At 35.1% G+C, this 23,845-nt stretch overlaps 1 protein-coding gene and 1 non-coding gene across 2 annotated transcripts; both read left to right on the forward strand.

Annotated features, from left to right (window-relative positions):
* The first annotated feature begins 62 nt into the window (after positions 1-62).
* LOC135684416 (tripeptidyl-peptidase 2) lies at positions 63-23,807 on the forward strand. The gene is made up of 40 exons (XM_065199974.2): positions 63-263; positions 1,144-1,272; positions 1,630-1,725; positions 2,040-2,147; positions 3,126-3,250; positions 3,674-3,771; positions 4,235-4,300; positions 5,381-5,466; positions 6,137-6,205; positions 6,623-6,699; positions 6,838-6,965; positions 7,276-7,509; positions 8,081-8,132; positions 8,871-8,911; positions 9,112-9,149; positions 10,267-10,332; positions 10,734-10,842; positions 11,422-11,517; positions 11,826-11,887; positions 12,279-12,355; positions 12,685-12,773; positions 13,428-13,582; positions 13,950-14,066; positions 14,705-14,805; positions 15,237-15,333; positions 15,587-15,724; positions 16,319-16,366; positions 16,642-16,847; positions 17,513-17,591; positions 18,046-18,135; positions 18,572-18,627; positions 19,646-19,742; positions 20,103-20,156; positions 20,534-20,607; positions 20,908-20,956; positions 21,444-21,489; positions 22,117-22,176; positions 22,856-22,911; positions 23,233-23,355; positions 23,607-23,807. Exons 1-40 carry the CDS (start codon positions 93-95, stop codon positions 23,694-23,696), a joined length of 3,753 nt encoding a protein of 1,250 aa, XP_065056046.2. The 5' UTR covers positions 63-92; the 3' UTR covers positions 23,697-23,807.
* On the forward strand, positions 18,853-18,980 carry LOC135684987 (U6atac minor spliceosomal RNA). Its single transcript, XR_010515924.1, has one exon. It is a non-coding gene; the product is annotated as a U6atac minor spliceosomal RNA (small nuclear RNA).
* Positions 23,808-23,845: the final 38 nt, after the last annotated feature.

A 23,845-nucleotide genomic window follows, 5' to 3' on the forward strand; every position in this document is an offset into this window, starting at 1 on the left:
GTTAATTTTGGAGCACACCTGTTGGAGGCTGGCAACAAATTCTCCCTGATTCTCCCCAACATCAACAACAACCTTCTAGTTCGTGAACCAAAATGGCGTACGCTCCAGAGATTGTTTTGGATTGTTTTCCGGAGGACGCCTTGCTTCCCAAGAAAGAGATTGGCGCCGAGAGGTTCATAAATAAGTTTCCTGAGTATGATGGAAATGGGGTACTCATAGCTGTATTTGATTCTGGTGTAGATCCTGCGGCGCCGGGTTTACAGGTATGGAAAAATCGCGCCATGTTTTATTTAGTTTTGGGTTAGCTTAACGGCAGTCGCGTATTTTGTTTTGGGTAAATCTGAAAATAATTACCTTGCTTTAAGTTTCTATGAAACAGTTAGACGCTACCTTACGGTGTTCTGTGCTTCAGAGAAATGCTCTTTCTGTGGTACTGCCAGCTAAGGGCTGCTCAAACATACATGCAATAGCCCCTAGTATATATAGGCCGCTCTCTAGCGGAATATGCTGCATTGTAATGTCAGAGTTTTATGCATGTAGGAAGTGCAGTACTTCGTTTGCTTTTTTTTCTATTCGAAAACAAATAAATGCTTTTTTATTTATTAAAACAGGATCAGTAAATTTGTTACAACTTGCAATATAATAATCAGAGGGCCTGTTTTATTGGGTAAAAGCAGACTGGAAACTATGTTTCTTACGCTTACAAGTTTATTTTGGAAATTTGTGACTGCGTGCTTGATAACGCCTACATTAGTGAAATTGTAATGTTAATAATCTAAAATTTTATCTACCAGCGACTTTGCACTGCTAGTATGCAAAAGTGTGTGGATGGAAAATTTTCAGGGTGGAATCCATTTGAATCTTATGCTGGATTTATGCCAATGAACAATAGAAACACAATGGAAAACTGTTAGTCTATGCCAGATATCTCCTGTGTAGGCAACATGGATTCCACACTGGGAAAATTTGATTGTGTGGGCAGTATATTACGAGCGCACAACAAAGTTTCTGGTCTGGGCCACAAAAAGGCACAGTGCTAAATTCAGGCCCATTTTCAAAAATTTGTTTGTTTGTTGTTATGTTATAATATTGATATTTTTGTAAAAGAGTTAATTTTTTTCATGATTTAATTATAATTTGTAGGAACTGCCAGGAGGACAGAGAAAAATCGTGGATTTAATAGATTGCTCTGGAAGTGGAGATGTAGATACAACTGTTATAAGAACTGTTCAAGATGGAATTTTACTTGGATTGACAGGCAGGCAGCTCATAGTGAGTTTTGATTTCCTTTTTTAACCAATCAAACCCATCATTTGTTACCACTTCTGGGTGGTTGGTATACAAAATTGGTTGATAAATTACATGTTTTTTAAACTCATTGGACATTGAAACAATTATTTGATACATTAACAAACAGAAAAACATTTGCAACCCTCTTAGTTACCCTGTGTGACTTCACACAGAAAATGGCATAAAATAGATTGATGTGAAAAAGTTGAGTTGCAAACAATTTGATGTGAAGTTTCATAGAAGCCAATGAAAGTAAAGATTATTCAGTATTAAATCTACTTCAGTTACTTAAATTCAGCTAATGGTGAATTTAATCAATGAATCAATTTTTTTGTTTAGGTTCCAGACCATTGGAGAAATCCAACAGGTGTCTTTCATGTTGGGGTCAAAAGTGGGTATCTTTTGTACCCTAGTCGACTGAAAAGCAGACTCCAGGTAATGGTAATACATAGGCAAATAGAAGTATACAGGTATTATGTATATAGCCATGTTTTGAATTGTGCAAAGACTTAAAAGTAAGTTTTTTCATATTTTTCAGCAAAAATATTTACCATCTTCAACCTTTTCACATTTTAGCAATATGTTTTCAAGAGCCTTTTCTTTTTTCAACAATTCTTCCAAATACTGCAAGCATTGCATGCTTCTCTTGCTGTTTATCTCTCAGTTGCATTTAAGTACCATCTAAGTTGCATTTTAGTGCTAATCATGAGCATGATTTAGTGCTAAGTTGTATTTAAAATTTGTCTTAGAATGAGGTGAAAGAAAAACATTGGTCTCCTGGCCACAACATCAGTCTGGCAGATGCTACCCAGCGTTTATTTGAATTTGAAAAGAGCTGTCCATCACCTGTAACATCTGTAAGTATTGATTTTAAGTACAACTAATCCAGTAGATTTTAAGTACAACCATCTTATTGTAAATAATTCAGCTAGGAGATGAATGCTTCTTTACTAACTAAAGCCAAAGGAAAAGAACAAAATTTTTGAGCATGTCATCCATACCAGGAAAGGAAGGTCTTTTCTTAAACATAAACTGACAATAATTGGTTGTAATTTTTTAAGATTTTGTTTGTAATAACAATCTAGGAATATATGTTTTGTAGGCAGTAATGGTTTAACACCTTCGTTTTAACACCTTAGGTCACCTTTGTTTGATGGCCAGGGACCTCTGACCAAAAGGAGCCCTTGAATATCCATGTTTTCAAGACATTGCTCAATTCATCTTATTCTCAATAACTTTAAAGTTCTTCAACTTTAGCTTCCATAACTAAGCTTTCCTCTGTTAACAAGGAAAATTATCATTTTTACATATTGCTTTTGTGTTTTACATGGTATAAAATGTTGGATAAGACTTTCTTGTACTCTGTAAAAAGGGGCCCCATCTTAGTTTTTTTCCATACGGCCCCAGATACCTTCCATTGTTAGGCATTTCTTAAATTGAATAACAAGCTGTTTAATTGTACATTTGGCATCATGTTGATCTTGTTTAGCTCAACAATCTAAAGACAACATGTACCACCACAATAGATGTTTAAAGTTTTTGTATCTTTTATAAAAAATTAATTTTTTCCTGCGGAAAAGGTAGAAAGATCCATTATGCAATAAATATTTTTGTTATGATTAATTTTTATCAGAGGCTGAGACTGTCCAAATTATGATACTTTGTGGGAATTTTTAAAAGGGACTGGTATTTATTGCATATTGTTTTGAAAGTTGAAAAATCAATTTATAGTATCATTTGTAGAACGATTATAAAAAGTGCAGCTACTATTGACCTATTTTTTATTATATAACGAGAAAAACTTGATTCTTAACATTTTATATTGCTTGCTCCAGGAGCAAAGACTTACCCATGAAGACTGCAAGGCAGCAGTTGAGGTTTTAAATTCACTTGAGAAGAAATACAAAGACCTTGGCCCTGTTTATGACTGTGTGGTTTTTCATGATGGAGACGATTGGTGGTGTGTAATACCTTTTAAGAAAATCCTAGAATAAGGTGGTACTGATATTTGAATCAGCTGTAGATAAAACAGATACATTTTATTTTACAAGCAATCGACTAGAAAGTACTGCATCAGGCTATGAACTCTGAGTGTGTCTTCAATCAAAAGGGTTCAATTGATAGAGAGTTATTTTTCAATCAATATGTAAATTGTCAAAGAACACGAATGCTTGGTTCTGCATCTGAATCTGGGGCCATGGTTTAGCCTTCAATGATTCAGAAATTTTAGCCCACAGTCTTGCTTTTTTGCCTGTGGTAATGGCCTATAACTTTGCTTTTTTACCCTACATATGAGATTGCCAAGATGACAATCACCTTTTTGCCATTTTGTCACCCAGACAAAACCCTGCATGTTAATGGCTTTGTATTTCCTGCTTTTCAGTGCCTGTATTGATACAACAGAAACGGGGGATTTGGCCAGTTGCACTGTTCTAAGGCCATTTCGAACGTCAGGAGATTTCTCACGTTTTGGAGATGATGGTAAGCCAAGCAGTTTCGTCATTATGTTTCTGTGTGTTAGGAACCAGATGTAGGGAGAAGAGATCTAGAGGCTGTACATAACCATATGAAATTTTTTTTTTTGAGTTTGAAATATTTTCTTTATAGTAAGAAATTCTTCTTTACTTAGGTTTGCCCTTGCATAGATCCCCAACTTTTTCATTTTCAATTTTACAAACATTTTTTGGTTAAATACCTTTTTTTAAGGAGCTATTTTTTATTGCAATTTTATATAGACCCAATTTCACGTGTTGTCATTTTGGAAATTTTTTATACCAATAAAGTTAAAAAAAATTTGAAATGATATAGTAAAGTGTTTCAGATTTTCATTCTTTCATTTATTTATACAGTAAAGTTTTGTTAAGTTTTATTATTATGTCCATTCATTCCAATCATGTTCTTTGATCAATGGTTTTAACAACAAATTCTTTTTCTTCCATTTTAGATATGCTCAGCTATAGTATAAATGTTTACGACGAAGGCAATACCCTATCAATTGTTACCAACTGCAGTGAGTTTAATTATTTACTAAAATCATTCCCCTCTTTACAATGTTAGAAAGCTAAATGTATTTTGCTTTGGTAGCTTCATATGATAAATATTTGTGCTTCATTTTTTTACTGCATCTCCTTATATTTTCATTTGGTTACGAGTTTTAAGCACTTTTAAAATACTCAAAAAATCGCAGCAACCCCTGATAATGCCTGATCGGTAATGCCAAAATTTTAGCAAATAAGAAGCTCTTTAGACCAAATTGTGCTTAAGTCTAATCTCAGAACTATTTGTGTCTACAAAATAATGTCAGGGCATTTATGCTCATACTAGATACATAGATAAATTTGTAGCTTTAATAGGTTTATATGGGATCTCAGTTGTGGTTCTTTTCGGGGTTGTTTTCAAATGCAACCGAATTAAGCTAATTTCACTGTTAATTACATCTTAGGTATTTTCTTGCGAGGATTATTCGGGGCAATTCTGCTAGTTTTCATCTCTCTGAAAGCAGTTTTTAATACAATTCTAATGTTTGTGTGGTATTTGGTTTGGCAAAGATTTTTGGTCCGTTATCTTTTTAATTGCAATGCCATCCTCGCTAGATCTTTTATTGTCAGTCAAACCAAATGAAGAGCTCGTAATATGAAATAAGTCACCTTTTTCTGCAACATTGAGCACTATATATATAGAGCGTATAGGTGGAAATTCTATTTTTCCCAAATCCTTTGCCCAAGTTTCCGATTACAATAAAATTAATTTCTGATATGCTGTTAGCTTCGACAATTTTTCCAAGGCAAATGAGTTATCATAATTTTAAAGAAGTTCAGTTAATTTTTCCAAAAATGATAGAGGAATTTTCGATATAGATCTAAAATGATAGAGGATATAAACTAACAAAACAAGCAAAAAATACACATTGCAGTTTTATAAAGTAGACAATTTTGAATATCATTGAATCAATAGTGAAACTTCTTTCCTTTAAAATTACCTCAACTCAATTCAGCTATACAATGCTTCCTATGCAGACTTGATTAAGCTTTCAGGGCATTTTTGCACCCTTTTCCACCTCAACTTTCTAACACATTTCCGTTTTCTTGAGGTGGTCATGGCACTCACGTCGCAAGCATTGCAGCCGGATACCACGAAGATGCACCAGCCTACAATGGAGTTGCACCAGGCGCTAGGGTATGCTTGACATGCATTTCTACTGCATTTCAAATATATAATACCATGTTAGAGAACCGTGTTGGTTGACTGCACAAAGTTGATTGCTATTTTTGCGGTGGTGATATTGTTTTAGCGAACCAACAAAATAGACGTAAGCTTGGTAAGGCCGGTTTAGTATAAAGATTACCCGGTTAAGTTAAATTAGCGGAAGTCAAAAATCACCTGTGTGAATACCATTTAGATTTTGATTCAGTCAAATGTTTCTCCATTGCGACCTCTTTTTGTCTTAAGTTGAAATTGGAATGCCAAACGAAAGTTCTTGGGAAGATTTAACGGATGCAAATGTCTTCAATTCCGTTTTAATATATTTGTTAATAAGAAGATTTATTTTATCATGACTACTCCTTTGCTTTGACTAACTAAAGAGGTTACATGAAGTCAAATAGGATAACATGAAGCAGTCTAGGCCTCTAAATTACCCAACCGTACATTAACTGCATGCACGTATTTCTGTTATAAGTCCAACGATAAGAAGAAAAATTCAATCACAAATATCGAATTTACAGCATTTGATAAGATATCGATACAGAGGTGTATTTTTTGTCCTTCCTAAAATTTCTTCTTGCTATTACAAACAGAGTCATCTTGTTAATTCATGAACAATTTAAATTTTGTGCTTGTTTATCAGGTGATATCAATGAAAATTGGTGACACGAAATTGGATTCAATGGAAACTGGATCGGCAATAATGAGGGCGGTAGGTTGTAAATGTAATTTCTTTTTTCTCAAAATACAGCAAGAATAGAATGTCTTAGATGTTTTCTTGTTTTTAATCGCTTCTACTTCCTATGTGCTCTATAATGCAGTTATCATGCCGTGTTGAGCCCAAGTAACTGTCTGTGAGATTGATTAAAAAAGTTTTTACATTTAATGGCGTCCTTCAGCTATAAATAATAGAGAATGGTTGACAGGGGCTTCGAAGTATATGAATATTTCTACATTCAAACTGAGTTAACATTTGGTTCAAATTGGCCTTAACAGCTTACACAGTGCTTTTGCAGTAGGCTGGAAACATCGACTATAATCAGCGGTTTCGATAAACGCTGTCCCCATATTCATCCACCAGAACCCTTTTTCATCCATATTTGACTCAATTTTTCCTTTCTTGTTCCAGCTAATCGCTGCCATTGACAATAAAGTTGATGTTATTAACATGAGCTATGGAGAATCATCGAAATGGCCTAACGCAGGGTAAGAACTTTGCTGTTTTCATTACTATGTTACATTCAATACTATATTAGAATACATCTTATACTATCTTGATATATTATCTAATTTTATGCTTTTTCTGATAAGACATAGTCATCTCTTGGTTTTTTTCTGTTATAGTCGTGTTATCGAGATGATCAACGAAACTGTTAGCAAGCACAATATTATTTTTGTCACAAGTGCAGGAAATGATGGTCCTGCTTTGTCGACCGTTGGGGCACCTGGTGGCTCGTCAGAATTTGTAATTGGTAAGCCGAGGATTTATTTACATGTGCTTATGCACTGCATATACAAGGAGATTTTTATCATCTTTACCTCTGTGAAGTGCTAGGCTGATAGACTCAGCAGATTCTTGTGCAGGTATTTTGTGAAGAAGGAATGCCTGAGTGGACGGGTTTTATTATTAAAAAAACAGATTGCTTTGATCAGAGATCTTTATAACAAAATTCCGGTTTTGGAGATATTAAATCAGTCTCTCAGTCACCGTTTCTCTGGAAATAGAAATATTTTTTTCCCAATGTTACTACAATTTGAATAGTTAAATGCATTTAAATCTAGGTGTTGGTGCATACGTATCACCTGAAATGATGCAAGCAGAGTACTCAACCCTGGAGAAAATGCCGGGAAAACAGTATACTTGGTCATCAAGGGGCCCCTGCGCAGGTGGATCATTGGGTGTGTGTATAACTGCCCCAGGAGGAGCAATAACCTCTGTTCCAAAATGGACTTTACGAAATACACAGTTGATGAACGGGACGTCAATGTCATCGCCAAACGCTTGTGGAGGCGTGGGTAAGTTTATGTAAGCTGTTAACATGTGCATATCTTATCTCAAGCTAGTATCTAAGTGCCTCATTACTACTGTTTTTGCTTCCTCTTCTTCCCTAAAACATTATTGATTTTTTTATTGTAAATATCATACAAGTCGCTGGAAAAAATCGCTTTAATCTTCAGAAGTGACTTTAGAGTCTGGTAGTGATTGTTGAGTGGGATTCCCGCAAAGCTCTTGACCTTCTCCTCTAGTATTCATTATACACTTGACTGCTTACGGATTTCCCTTTCCGTATAATCAGATGATCATGTAAGCTGGCGATGCAAGTCATTCGTATACGTTTCATCTCGACGTTCTCAAAAACAGGCTACGGGGAGAATTTTTCTAGCTTGTGTTCAGCTTCATAAGAAGAAATTCCTGAGTTTTATTATCACTTCGAAACAAACAGATCGTATTTTTTTGATGTGATCAATTGTTGCCTTTGTAAAAGTATCTGTAAAAAATAGACTATCCAAGAATCAAAACAGTCAATATGGTGGAAATTCATCTTTGAGGATGATTAGATCCGTTCTCATACTTCTCTCGTTTCAGCGGTTTTGCTTTCAGCTCTAAAGGCAGAGTGCATTGCATATGCCCCACCGAGGTGAGAAATGTTTCTTCCCGGAGATCCAAGTCATGTGATCTAGGCTACACCCTCTTTATAGGAAAAGCTAATAATAATTTCTATATCACCACAATCTCTTTGTAGCAGACAATTTTTGGCCTGTGCAAGCATTGATGCCTATACTGTTGCGGTAACACTGTTCCCTGTTAATCTGCACTAACAATTTTGAAATGAATTTGATTTTTTATGTATATTATCAACTAGAACTGGATTGCCAGCTGCAAAACACTAGATAACGAGAAGAAGGCTACTTTTTTACTTGACGAGAACTTCCAATGTGTTCTTTAAATTTCTCGTCCCTTTGGGAGGGCGTTATTTCGAGCAGGGGTGGGGGTCTTTTAAGCAACCATTTTAAAGTAGGGGGCATTTATCAAAAATACAGTTTTTAGTTTCCTTGATATTTTTGTTGTTTAATTCATTATTTAAATTTTCAGGAAAGAAAGTTTAATGATCATTTTAATTGATGGAGTTAATCAAATTCAAGACTCCGTAGAAAACAGTCATCATTTAGAATTTTTCTCTGATGATTGTAAAATAGTAACTTTTCTATAACAAAACAAATGTTCTGATAATAGTCGTATGATTCTGATAACGAAATTTTTTCGAATTAAGATAAATGAAAACTTTTGCAAAGTTGTAAAAAAAGGAAAGGAACTTGATTCTATTGGATTAATTTCATCTTTATTGTTATATTTTTTACTTTACTTTATCTTACAGCATACGGAGATGTTTGGAAAATTCAGCATTGAAAATTGAAGGTAAATTCAAACTGAAAAATGTTCATTTGTTTTTTATACAGTGTTGTTTCTTTTATGTGAGAACATGTATGGCATCTGAAAATTGAGAATATGTACCACAGTCTTTATGTTGCTAAATTCGAAGGTTGCAACAAAATAAGCTTTTGAAGCCTTTCTCACGCAAAGCATCTTTTACAGTAACTCTATTTGTTTGTTTACAGGTTCAGAAGAGCTTACTCAAGGCAGGGGTATGCTGCAAGTGAGTATAGATATTTCCAGTAAATGATTTTATGTATTAATTATTATCAATTTGTCACCCTTTTTATTTGGCTGCTCCAAAGTTCGGATGTGAGGATGAAATTTTTGTCATCTTAATCCTAATCCCAGTTTTACTCCAACCCCACACTCCAATGTCACTTTGCTTGCTTCCAAATTTTCAAGTCTGGTTCTCAAACTGTGATGAGAGCTCTTTAAAGAATTTGTTTCAAGTTTAGAGTCATATCAAAAAAGATTTTAAAATAGTAAATGATACCATCAAATAGTTGTACAAAAACGTCTTAAAAGTGCCACAGAAGATTTTTAAAAGGGAAGCTAGATTCATCGCTTTTTTCTCGCCTCACCCCCTACCTTGCCAATATATATATTTTTTAAATAATTACCTAGGTACACGGCTCATTTGTATATTATGTTTCGCTCACCCATTTTTTCTACAATAATAACTAAAAACGATGCACAGATCCAACACTAGAAGATTATGGGCACACAATGGCCTTTACTATTTTCAAGTTACTTCTTTCACGGCATTAATATTTGAATAGTTGTTAGTCTATGAATAAGTGGTGAGTAACAGAAAAAAGTTCTTGAAATTTTTAAGAAGTGGGAATAGGAGAAAACGACAAAAAGAGAGAGAATTTTAGGGAATGGATCTAAGGAAATGTGTAGTTAATTTTTTGAACCGTTGAACTGGATTATAAATAGTGGATTATAAATAGTTTCGTACATTCACCATTACAAGATTTGTGCAGCCTTAGGGGATACATAAAGCAAAACTTATTTAATAGAATTATTTCGAAATTGCACGAAAAAGCTGAACCATGTTATTGCAGGTAATTGCATTTTCGCCCCACAATCCTCAGCGTATAAAGTGGGGGTGATATGCTGAATGTGGAAGGTGCCAGATACTGTTGGGAATCATGACGCATATGATATTCAACACAAAAGATAGGGTATTCCTTGATGGATTCAATGGTCTATGTGGGGTATGTGGGGATGCCTCTTTGAGTGCATGTTGTAGTTTTTGATACTGTAGAGCATCCAACCCGACTGCTTCTGGATGGATGCCAATATGCCAACTCTACAGTTAATTTTATTTTTAGGTCGACAAAGCATTTGAGCTTATGAAGTCTGAATCTCGGCCGTGGATAAATGATGTCACGTTTAAGGTATCTTTCTATCACAGATGCGTTCAAGCCTTGTGTTTTATATTCTGTGTTTATTAAAAATTAACGAGGAAAGTAGTTCAAATAGAGTAGAACATTCGGAATTGTCCTGTGATAATTTGCACACGTTGTTGTTTCTGAGAATTTGATTTTATTTGATCTTACTACTGATTGTCTTTTCAATACATCACCTATGCAGCAGTAATAAACACGAACAATAAAATGAGATTGATTTCAGAGTCAATGCAATTTCAAGATGTACTAATACTTGACTTCACTTCTTACTAGTACTTCACTAGAACTTGCCTTCCCTTCTCTTGTTTTCGCCCTTGTATCTATATACGTTGACATATCAGTATGAATAGTGGAAAATAAACATGTTTGCATTAATCACCTGATTCTAGATTCAATGTGAAAATGGATCAAGAGGCATTTACATACGTGAACCATACCAGTTTCGACAGCCAAGCCTGCGAAATGTCACCATTGTGCCGGTTTTCCACAAAGATTGTGGTGAGAGTTTACTTCGTTGATTTGGACTGTTTTGCTGGCCCAGTAATTTGTGATGTATGACAAGTGTGATTTGACTTTATACTGCACTGGCCCTACGGTCCAAGATTAGAAACTGAACTGTATCTAACATGGAATGATAGAGCCTGAATACTATTGGTCTAGCCTACACCAGATTAAACTAACTTTGACGTAAAGATTTTAAATTTAAAGAGGCTAATTTCGCAAACGCACTTTCAAGGGAATCTTTAAAGAGGGACCGTTTGGTTGTATGAATTGCTTAACACAAGCTAAACGTAATAATTTCATCTTGTGATGTTTTGTGTACCCTTTAGAAATAAGCAATACATATCAGGAAAATGGACATAAAGCTGAGAGTTTTCTTTCTCTTTTCATGTTTAATTCTGACAGGGCAAGATAAGAATACCCTCACAGAAAGGGCGGTGGCCGTGTTTGCCTAATCTATTTTGGGCGGTGGCCGTGTTTGCCTAATCTATTATTATTAAACTTGGTGTAAGAATTGAAGTAAGAAACATGTGTAAAGTTTCTTTAGAGCTAAACTTTTAAATTGTTCTTTTGTAGCAAATGACCTAAAATTCACTTTTGACATTCGGGCATGCCTTGTTGCAACTGTGCCATGGATCACGGCGCCTTCGCATTTCGCTTTAGCGAACTCAGGTAACCTTCGTAGCCAATCTTGTTTTAAAACAATAATTGAGACTCGTTTTGATGGGTGCCTGTTATCACGAGAATCCGAAGCTTATGAGCACCTTTTATGAACGGTGGAAGTTGATATAAGTAATTTTAGTGCACGAAGATATAGCCTGATGACGTCAGTTACTAACAAATATGGCTGCTGTTGAGTATTCTCAATGCTGTCAACTGACATGTATTGGTATATAGATATCAAAGACCGTATCAGATAATCTAAGTCTTGTATTGCCATATAAATTAACTTTCTTTGAAATTTTTTATTTTGCTTTCAGAGAGAACTATCGGTATCAGAGTCGATACTACGGGCCTCAATCAAGGGGTACATTATGGAGAGGCATGTCAAAATTATTCTTTGAATTCTTCAGCATCGTTTGCCGTTTGGTTATAAGGATACGTTTTGTCATCGGAAGAATGCACTTGTTTTCTCGTCTTTACTCACTTCTTATTTTGGGCTTTAGCATGTTGAAACGTCCAGTGTCTTTCAGCCCTCCTCAAATCCGTAATATGCTCCGTATATGTGAAAATTGATGCTCAAATACTCCAAGTTTGCCTCTGACAACTTGCTTTTCATGTCCCTTGAAAAACATGCATACCGTCACGTCAATGTGAATTTTACAATAAAATAGTAAAAAACACTGAAATTAGAAACTGTAGAAATTAGAAACAGAATTTTAAATCTAGCATCAATTTTCCCCTCAATTTTATGCCTCTTTTCTTCTTTTTAGGTTTGTGCATATGAAATTTCGCATAAAAACCAAGGCCCTCTATTTAGAGTCCCAGTTACCGTGGTTGTCCCTTCCAGGTTTGTATTTTGAACACAAAGCTGATTTTTTCAGGACTGGGTAACAATAAACAGTTCCAGCGTGCTTATGTAGTTGTGATGATAAAGCTTCACAAGACCAAACATATACAAACGACACGGCAACATCTAACTTGCAGGTTCACTGTGTGACTTCCCAGTGCAACTTCAACTTTCATGAAAACATAATTTTTAACATTCTAGAAGTACGTTATGGTTACTGAATGATTTGCAAAATCTCAAGGCAATGATGGTTTGTAAATTGGTAGTCAATTTATAAAGTACCAATTTGTGAAAAGAAAGCTTAAAGATAGTATTTTTTAAATCGACAGTGACGTTCCTGAAAAGTTTCAAAAAGATTTCAAACCAGGAGAAGTGAAAAGACATTTTATAGCAGTTCCTAATGGATGCACATGGATTGGTAATTATCATTTTTTGTTATGAATCTTTTTCTAATCTTTTGTATGCCTTGTATAACAACTAATCTAATCTTATGACAAGAAGTATTAATTTGCTGCGTTAATTATTTGAATCACATGGATTTCTTGAGAATTATTTCAAATGTTCAAACCATCTTAAGCAAAATTCATCTTTCCTTATATATCTTACCTCGATAAATCTGCGTCATTCCTCGTTTTCTATTTCCTTCTTTCTCTTTGCTCTTCATGTTCAACTTAATTCTCTATTCTACTTCTTTTATCCTCTTTGATTTATTTTACCACTTCGAACGATTTCGCTCTTTCTCTATCCTGATTTGTTTAATGGAGTCTTTATTCATTCTTCGCACTCTTTCCTGTTCTTTATACTTCGTACCTTATGTTATTCGTTGAAGGTTCCTTGTGGGGTTGCCTTCTATACGTTTTGCTGTTTATCTTATCCCTCTCCAAAAACCTTTTACTTCTTTAGGCTCTTCAACAACCTCCTCGCCCTTCTTTTGATATTCGCAAACTAGCTGCTCTGCTCGTGAATAGCTAAATGTAAAAGCCTCTCTTGTTTTTTCATGTGATCAGTGAAACACAACACTTGAACTTTCCTGATAGCCTTATAGCTGTATAGCTATTGCATTTTCTTATAGAGTTAACACTCCAGTCACTAGATGCTTCTCAAGATGCGCGGTACCTTGTTCATGTGCTGCAGTTGGAAAAAGACAGCAGGTTTTCTGAAAACGATATGCGAGAGTATGTCACGTTGAAGCCTCTTAATACATCGAGGTTGTATGTTAAAGTTCTGGTGAGTTTTATCATAAACATATATTAATTTGTCTTAGGCTGTCTTAGGCGTGACTATCTTGAACTCTCTATTGTGTTATTTATGCGGAATTCAATTGAAACATGAGTGGATAAGCAATGAAAGTTAACGCAGCAAATTGGTTTTATTGTTTTTTTGGTAATTTCACAAAGACGGCCTTTAAAATATTGCTTAAAACATGCATTTATAAAGCTATTCTTAGCTCCCTCTGCTCAGCTACAGTATTAAATCGATTTAAACGCATGCAAATATCAAATGTATAAATGAACATCTCAAGCTTTTTTGTCTCATTTTACATGTCTATGAGTGCAAATAAGCTTTAAAAGAATATCCATTCTTTTCAATTTAGGGTGGTTATACCTTAGAACTTTGCGTAGCAAGATGGTGGAATAACATTGGTACGTCGAATCTCCTGTATAGTGTAGAATTCCATGGTTTAGAACCAAATTGCAAGCAAATTTTCTTGGTAAGTTCAACAAAGACTTGTAGAGATGTTCTTTCTGAGTGATTTCTGAGAACCAATTTTTACATAATGTTCTTTGATGGACCTTCGCTTCCTGTTTGAGGGATATTGTTTTGAAATCTTCCGTCCTGTTTTTGACATTCTAAGCTCAAGCATAAGCAGAAAATGATAATATTCAACCTTCAGAGTCAATAAAAATCCATTTGTTTTCTCGTAAATGTATATGGAACAGTTTTGATGCTCAATATGAGAATGATGCTCATACACTCCATTCGATCTTCAAACTATCCAATCAAAAAATTGGTGACAAACCAAACTAGATTAATGTAATAATGGAAGGGTCTAATCGTTTTTCCCCAGTGGGTGGTTAGAGTTGACCAACGATGTAGTGGATGAGTTTAGATACAGCATGAATCCTTGCTCAGCTACTTTCATACAGAATATGTTCTAACACCAAAATTCTGAAACTTGAATGACACGGGAACTTCTAACATTGAGTAAGCTCGATGTCAATACACAAAAAGGGGCTTCTGCATTGAAATCTAGGGGCCTCTGCGTTAGCTGAAAATGAATTGAATTACGGCAGATTTAAGTTGCAATAAATCTATTTTCGTTTTGATTAGATCAAATCTGTCTTTTAGAACGGTTGTGAAGGTCTTACTAGAGTTGATGTCACATGTCAATCAATGGCAGAGGATATTTTACCTGTTGCTACTCTAACACACTATGTACTACCACTGACGTAAGTGATTAGAAATAGTAATCATACATATTGGTACCAATAAATTGAATTAATATAAAGACTTTCAGGCTGTACTGGTTTATTAAGTGTTTACTTTTTGTTGTTCTTGCCCGTTTACATCATAGCTGTTATCTCAAAACCCCCTCAGAAGGCTAACTGGCTGCATCATTTTTTCTGTTAATCGTATTATTAGATATTTTGTAAATATGATTTTCTATATACCATAAGATGAAATCGTGTCTAAGAAGAAACTTTATTTATGATTGTGATAAAGTCCCACTTCTTTAAGCGATTATGTTGAATTGTTCCAACCCTCAGCTACTGGACTACAATAAATCTTCTAATCTTGACTGCCATTTTTTGCTGTGTCTGTCGTTAGCTTTGTAGCGAAAAAGAGCCATTTTCTTCAAGGGTATAATTTGTCTTCGTAGGCCAAAAGATAGTAAGCTACGCCCTCTCGGAGCAAGAGACCTTATTCCAGGAGGCAAACAAATCTACGAACTAGTTTTAACGTACAATTTTACGCTGGTGAGTAAGCACTGTTAGCAGTTTAACATCGTGATTTAACATCGTGAAAACTTTAAAACGTTCTCCATACTTTTTATCTATTGTCTTCATTTAGTAACTTAATCTATTTAGAATAGAGTAAATTGCAGTAACAACAGTCTACAGTTTTACAGCTTGTCTGGCGTTATACAAAATTTTCAAGTTTTCGTGTTTTTCAACCTGCTTTTTCCTCGTTGGTTGTGTCAGTTTTAAGACACTTAATTCATCATTTTAGTCCAAAGAGGCCGAAGTTACCCCACTAGCCCCCCTGCTCCACGATTTGCTTTATGAATCAGAATACGGATCGCAATACTGGATGATCTTTGACCAAAACAAGAAGTTTATCAGAGCTGGGGATGCTTTTCCAATTAAGGTTTGTATTAGGGACATGTCAGCTTATTTGACTATTAGTATAAGGCTACTACATGCCTCTAGTCACAGGTTCCACCAGACCAGAATCTCTTTCACTTCAAAGCTTATATCTTTGTAAATAAAGAGTAGGATAGCTTTGAAATTCGCTACCCTTCTCGTCCTTCACTCAGACAGAAAGAAAGAGCTCGTTTATCTCTAATGGAATTTTCAACTGTGAGAGAGGCTAGCGGTCCCTGATTGGATAAACCAAGGAACCAATCAAATTTGGCATTCTTCCCCTCATGTTACATTCGATACTCACCTGAATATAAATTTTTACTGGCGTTATTTGGGTATACTTTATACTTTGCTACAAACTTTTTCATAATTGTCGAAGTATTCAGTGATCGATTAGATAGAGCAAAATAAGCAAAAATAAAACAAACTTATTCAGTGTATTTTCCTTAGACCAATCAATGTTTTCTGATCTGTGACATTGTAAAAGACTGTTACTGAAAAAACTAGCTATTTATTTTTAAACAAGTATAGGCGATAGATAAGAAAATTGTTTCTAAGAGAATTGTCTTTATTTTTATTTAAAGTGATATTTTTTCAGTATAAATACACAGCAAAGCTGAATGGATCGATGACACTGCTTTTTCAGGTGAGCGAACATTTTTCTACATAGACGCTTTAGTTTTACTGACATTTAATTGCTTGATCACAATTTGTGGATGTTCAATGTTCAAATTCCACTCACAACAGTTTATGTAATGCTTGGGAAGCTCTCGATTCAATTCTCAACCTAGTTGTGTTTTTTATTTACAAGAGATCTTAACATTTAAAGTCAACTTACATCCTATTTTTACAAAATCTTTACATTTTCAAAATTTTACGTTATAGCTTTCATATCGATTTGACATAAAACTTCGTTTTCAGTTGCGACATGACGTGAAAGACCAGCTAGAGAAAATGCGTAACATGGTTTTAAACCTTTCTGTAAAATTGAACTCGCCAATAACATTGGATTGTTACGCGAGACGAAAGGATATTTACACTGCGAATAATCGATCGAAATTCTCGTCAAGGAGACTGCAACCTGGAATGACATGCCAAGTCTATATTACTTCCCTAAATGACGACAAGTATTCAAAATTCTTTAAGCCTTCATTTCTTATTATATCATTTGAACAGTTTAGTCATTGGTGTCTCTTATATTGCCTCATAATTACACTTTAGAGATCAATTTCTAAAAAATGCTTTGAAAAAAATCATTTAAAGCCATAATAAAGCTTTGCGTCGGACACTCTTCAGAGTTCAAATCCTCAGAACATTGAAAACTCTAAGTTAGGAAACTTTACCATATTGCGGATCAAAATAGGCCAATCAGCAAATTTAGCACATGACTGTAAAGATTGCCCAGTCTCTGTCACTTGCCGATTTATTTATATATATCAGACTGTTTTTACGAACAGCCTTAAAACCAATGGTTGGGTGAAATAGGGATGACAAGGGACATGCCCCCTTTACTTTTCGTAAATTTTCACTTTGAATGACTTTGGTTCACTCTCTTTAGTTCACTAACTTTAGTTCACTTACTTTTAATGACTTCTTTTGAGGCGAAAATATTAAAAAAGGATCTTACTTGTTATAACACACACATATGCAGATATGCAGTTTTTTAATATGCTCATAGTAAGTCCTGTAATGACACTTCCAAAACTGTTTACATGTGATTGAAATCCTCAAATCTTTGAACCCTATTTACAGCGATCTACATAAAATGTAAAATTATTTTCTGTTCATTCAGAATTCCTAAAGCAATTAAACATGGTCAGTATTTAACTGGAAATATCACGTTTGCCAAAAGTGAAGGAGGCAAGCGAGTTGTAAGTGAAAATAATTTTTTTAAGTTCCCTTTTTAAGCCTGCTTGGTGATTTGAAAATTAGATTCATTTATTGTATTACAAAATTTTAATGGTACGTAAAGCAAAGGTATTATGTATTCTACTAATGATGGATAAATTGCCGGGTAATGATCTAAAGTTATACAGAAATTCATATAAAATAAGAAAAGAGTAAAAACGTTAGGGGATAATGAAAGGGGAAGAGAGTATGATTTTTAATGGCAGAATGCTCATAGGTGAATCATTTGTGAAAGCTAGAGGAGCAAATAGCTTGTCGGCCTTTAAAGGTGAACCCGTCAATGGATAAGAAAAACGGCATAATTTGAAGAAGATATTCTGCAATTTGTGAATGAAATGTAAAAGAGGTTAGATTTCAAGATGGATGATATTGCTCTTATGTGAAACACCTTCTGATCACATGATTTTTCGTTTCTAGAGTAAATACCCGCTTCAGTACATGGTGCCTCCACCCAAAGTATCCAATAACAACGCAAAGGTTAATGGAAAGCCGAAAGATCAGACAGAGGTGCCTTGTTTCATCATGTTTTCTTTCCTTGTTGACCATCTTGTGCAATATGCTACTTTCCTCATCTTGGTTTGTCTGTACCTCCTGTGTATGCAATGCCTCAGTTAAAAAAGGCCAGTAAACATGGAGTGCTTTATCAACTTTTCCAATTCCACCACGGTGTATCGTCCACACCAAGTGGATAAACAAGGTCTTTTTTAACGGTTTCTGGTATCATTTGGATAACCGCATCTTTTGGTAGATTTGCATGTTTGAAATATAATGCTCCTCTCACTCTTTCACCATAACTATTTATTCGCAGCGTCTCTTCTAAACGCGACTATTTTGTCACTCTAAGCGCTCCTATGATTTAAAATAGCCGGTTTGTGCAGCTTCTATTAAAAGATTCTATATTGTTAATGTTTAAGATAAAATTTGTTCAATGCTGTTCTTTCAGGTATTGAAGGGTTATGAAGATGCAATGCAAGATCTTATGGTTGCCTGGATTCCAAAGTTAGTTTATTCTAATCTTTTAGAAATAATGGCCTGAAATACTAATTAGAATTAAATTCCTCAAATTTCATCAATAAATTGCTGACAGCATGATCACAGACATGATCATGCTGTCAGCAAGTCGAAATTAAATTATTGTTGCGCATGCGCAAATTTTACTACCCAAAAGCTATACCCTGCAACTAAAAATATCTTTTATACTTTGTTTGAATACAGGTGCCCGTTGTGTTGTATGAGCCGAGAGAAGGTTAGCATCTCCCTCGATAAGGACGAGAAAGGACTCAGGTCCTTTAACAACACATATACGGTTAAGGCTATGTCACTTACTTCGTGGCATCTAACCAAATTTTGGTAGTTTTCCGCTGCAGTAGGGGGGTTATAAACTATGGTTGCAGTAGAGGGTCAAAATTTCTCAGGGGAATTAAGCAAGAAATTTCACTGAAGTTAGCCATGTAAATGTTTGAAAGACGAATGAGCGAATGCGTGAAGCAACCCTCCGTTATGTTGTCTTAGTACATGCGCAATAAAGATTTCGTTCCATGCGCATGCTCTTTGACGATTGAACGGAGGGTTGCCTCACTCAAAAAAAGACTTTCTCCTGTTAACCCGTGAAACAGTGGTCATAATGGCAATTATTGTCAATATTGGCGGTTGGCAAAGTTCAAGGGACTAGTATTATCTGGGACATCCAGGGTGGTTCTGTGTCCAGGGTGGCAGAATGCAATGTAAGGTCCTCTTTGTGTGAAGGAGCATTGAATAGAAATACCGCATAGGTTATAAGTAAAATCATTGAAATTTCCCAGACACTTTTAGAGTTACTACTGTGTTGCAAGATCTTTTATTTCGTCGTCATTCACACAGAGCAACGGGATGTTTTCTTCTTCTAATAAAGGAACTCCATTTCCTTGGCCTAAGCCAGTTGTTGTGCGTCACATTAAATAGCTTGAAGTGTCTTATATAGTAATAAATCCCATTTTTTAAATATTAACGTCATCATCAAATCTGTTTTGTTTCGAAGGCTTGACGGTCACCAGAAACAGATAGAGCTGTATGACAAATTGCAAGACAACATCCATGCTCATAATGCATACTTGAATTCTATAGATTCGACAAAAGTGAGTATCTAAGTAACATTGATTCTCATTTGTAATAGCTATATTTTGAAGAATCACAAGTTTAAATCACATTGAGCAAAGGGTCGAGGCTCCAAGCTGTCTACCAAGCCATCACGTGTCAGGTATTCCTGATAAGTGTTTCCATATTCCAGTATGGGAATCTTTCTATATTCCAGTATGGGCCTATATATCATCAATCAAAGGAACATTTTGGTGCTCCCATGCTGTCATATTGTCCCTGAAAACTTGCTATTCGTTGTTATTTGACAATCCTGGAAATGTGGATGCCCACCAATCCACAACCAGTTTCCTCCTCTACAGTTCCTTTCAGATTTCTCATTCAGAATATTTTTCTTGCAGGGTAAAGAAAAATTGGAAGAAATAATCAAAGTTTCAGATAGAATCATAGGAATGGTATGTTTTCCATCTCTTTTTCTTTACGTCGTTCTGACACCTTAATGTGAATAGTCAATTTAATCTGCGTATGAGCATGTATGTCCCCTTTTCGCTGATTCATTCTATTTGATGTAATCTGAAGGGAGCCCGATGTACTTAGTAATTGGAGCCGTATATGACTGAATGGAAGTTGGATTGAAATTGTAGAGAGCAATTTTTATACCGTATTTTTATATTCTAGATATAATGTTGTATGTAAATGTATTTTAAAAGCACTTAATTATTTTATCCCTGCAATATCTTTTGAATACCCATAGTACCCCAGGAATGTCCCAGGAATGGATCACTCTTCTTAAATACTCTATGTAACATGTCTTCTCTAAATATGATTTCAGGTTGACCGCAACGAATTGGCAACTTACTATGCTATGAAAACAGATCTGAGTGACGATGCTGCCAAAACTAAAGTGTATGTGTATATATTTACCTCTTCTATCCTAAATCATGACTGCTATTACCCCTGTGTCCAAGTTAACTTGATTTCATTAAACAAAGTCAGGGCTAGTGATCTCGAATTCATTGACGACTTTTGTCACCCGCTTTGTGTAACAGGTTTCAAAAAGTATACTTTTGACGTCTTATTCTGTTTTAAATAAGAATTATCATACCACTTAAAGAAATGGAGCAATTTTGTCGTTCCTATGTTGGCGGAAAACTCGGTGATATTTGGGCGCTGAAATACATTCTACTCGTTTTTTCTTTTCTGCAGGGAAATGGACAAGAAAAGAAATGTCCTTACCAATGCCCTTTTGAAGAAGGTAAGCGCAGGATAACTGTACTTAAAATTATACGTTTAAGGTACTTCATTACAACTCCCAAATAAACTTAGCTATGCATGTAATCTGTACTTTATAATATACTACATGTATCTTGCATTGACTCCTCTCTCTATGTAAGTACTTCGTGCGATTTATTATTGTGATAAATTCTTTTGAAGAACGTTAAGTCGGGGGTTTTGTGAATCTTTAACTGGTCAATTGATGCATATCTAAGGTAGTGCCTACCCTCACGTGAAAATATTTTCAAAGGGCTATCGACACCTCTTATGAAACCAATTTTTTATCCTTTTAAATTTCGTAGTTTTTGTCTCAACGTATTTTATATTGCATGGAATTTTTAATTTAGGTTTTTTCCATTTTCGACGATTTTAAACCACACACCTTCATATATTGATAAATTATATTAATATATAATTATATTGATAAATTTGATTCCAAATATATTATTTGTTTTCATGGATTTCAGGGGACTGCAATGGCTGACATGATGATAACATCTGACAGAACTGCAGGTAATCTTTAGTTTTACTTTTAAATTCAAGCTTATGTAGGGCTTAATAACACTTATTCCAAGCGTATATTGCTATTTTGGATAGATCGCATTTGAAGGTGTGTGAGTCAATACCTTTTGAGGTCTGTACCAAAAGTATTTGAAACACCCAGCAATTCGCGTTGTGTTTTTATATTTTTCAATTCTTTTCCCGGATACTACTATTATGGTAGAGCTTTATGTTTCATTCAGTTTCACACCAAGGGAAACTCGACTTTGTAATTTTCACCATATTATTAACACACAAACATCATTACAAGATTATCATTCAACAACAACTCAATATCTCCCTTTAATTACAATAACAAGGCTTTTTATACTATTTACAGTGCGCATGTGCAGTTACAACAATAGAGTGATAAACAGAGTATATATCCTACTACACTATTTCCGCACCCCTTCCCCCCATTGGAAAAATATAATAGAAGTCGCAGAAAAAAGCGTTCTTCCCTATCCCATACTTTGTTTTGTAGTAAACCAACATTGTTCAAGAGGGGAAGGGGAATGGCTGAATTTGGCCTTGAAAATTTACGTTAGTGTACCAAGACTTTTTGGCAAGCACTGTAGGTATTATAATACTTGATTTCAGGTGATGTCTCTGTGTTGATCTCAGAGAGTGCAGAGCCAATGATGCCGGCGATTGATACAGGTAAAAGTTTTTTTATAGTCCTTTCCGTCCAGTGTGGTGCATTTTGTGCTATTTATGTGAAGACTTCACTGTATTAAATAATGTATTAAAATACTGTATAAAAAATAATGTATTAAATATACACTAATGTATTAAAATGGACAAGAATGAAATATTGTGGAGCAAAAAGACCTAATGAAACGCTCTCATCAGTGTTATTTCATTTTAATTGCGATGGTGTCTTCGGGGTTTAGGAGCATTGAAAAACACTGTCGTAGGAAATTGTTTAAAATATGGTGTGCCGCAGGAACTGCTGGATCGTATGCAGCAGCTCTAACTGAGGTATCTGTGTTTCTGTTGATTTTAACAAAGTTCTGCTGGATCGTATGCAACGAGAACAAAGGTGGGGAAGCAACGAGAACAATTATTCCAGCATTTGAGGCTTCGAATCAAAGGATGATCATGTCAGTAGGCAAAGAGAGCGGTTCATATATGTAATTGCTGAAGCAGCCATTCGAGGTAGGTGAGTTTAGGCCCACCGCCCATGTGCACATGACTCCAGGCCTATCGAATTTCAAGTTTCAGCTTTTTTAATTTCATGCGATTTCTCCATACTCATTTTATAAAAACTTTTAATCAAAAACTGTGACATCTAATCATCTCTAATTGAACAGCCTCTTTATTGCCTCATATCTTGTAGGACTTGACGAAACTTTCCAAGAATTTTCTAAATGGACTGACCCAACAGATTCAAAGGTGAATCCTGCAATCTTTATTGTTCTTAAATGTCTTAATGACTGCCTTATAGTGCTGTTTGTTACTGCTTTCTGAGCAATATTTACTGAGCAGTAGTAGTAAAAATCTAAAATGAGGGAAACTGGCTTTTGTATTTGAATGTCTTGTCTAACTGAAGCAAACACTGCTGAAGTTATGCAACCAGTATTCGTTTTAACTGCAGTGGTTGCTAATTAAGACCTTTTCGATTGATGGATGCTAACAATCAAATGTCCTTTCCAGTCTTTGCACTACTTCCAGTCTCACAGTTACTCTCTTAGACTTCCGTTTATTCGTTCACAGACGCTGGCATTTATTGTACGTCATGCAACTGCTCGTAAGCATTACGGACGTGCACTTAAAGCTGTTTTGAAGCTCCAAGAAGACCAGTCAGCATCTCCTAAATACGACGAGCTGTCAGTACAAGTAAGATTTTAACCAACTGTTGTTGACTGAGGCCTTTTTACAAGGGGAAATCTATCTAATATTTTCGTACTTGATTTCCTGTCATCTTATCGTTTCCTCTATGATCCATTTGAAGTAAAAATGCTGTAATGAGGTACATTAGATCGTGCTGTAGATAACAGCAAGGTTTCCCCCTGCAAATGTGGTACATTTTCCATTCATTTTTGTTTGTTGATAAATCTGTACAATTGTTTGTTGTTTTCTTTTTTTAGCTTGCAGAGGGTCTTGGCTGGCACCACGTGGCTAGTCACTTCAAAAAGTCAAACATGTTAAGACAACCTCCAAACTATGAACCTTTTTAAAGAAATTCGTCCTGAAGAAACTCACACCCTTGTTAGTTTGAGTAAGCATTGATGAATTGATTTTTTATCTTATTTGCAACATTTTAATATTATGAAAATGTATTGTTCCAATCTACAAATATTTCTCCTCGCAATCTCAATGCCTGGCC

This window comes from Rhopilema esculentum, chromosome 21 (genome assembly GCF_057945365.1).
Source record: "Rhopilema esculentum isolate cy_ngs chromosome 21, ASM5794536v1, whole genome shotgun sequence".
NCBI lineage: Eukaryota > Metazoa > Cnidaria > Scyphozoa > Rhizostomeae > Rhizostomatidae > Rhopilema > Rhopilema esculentum.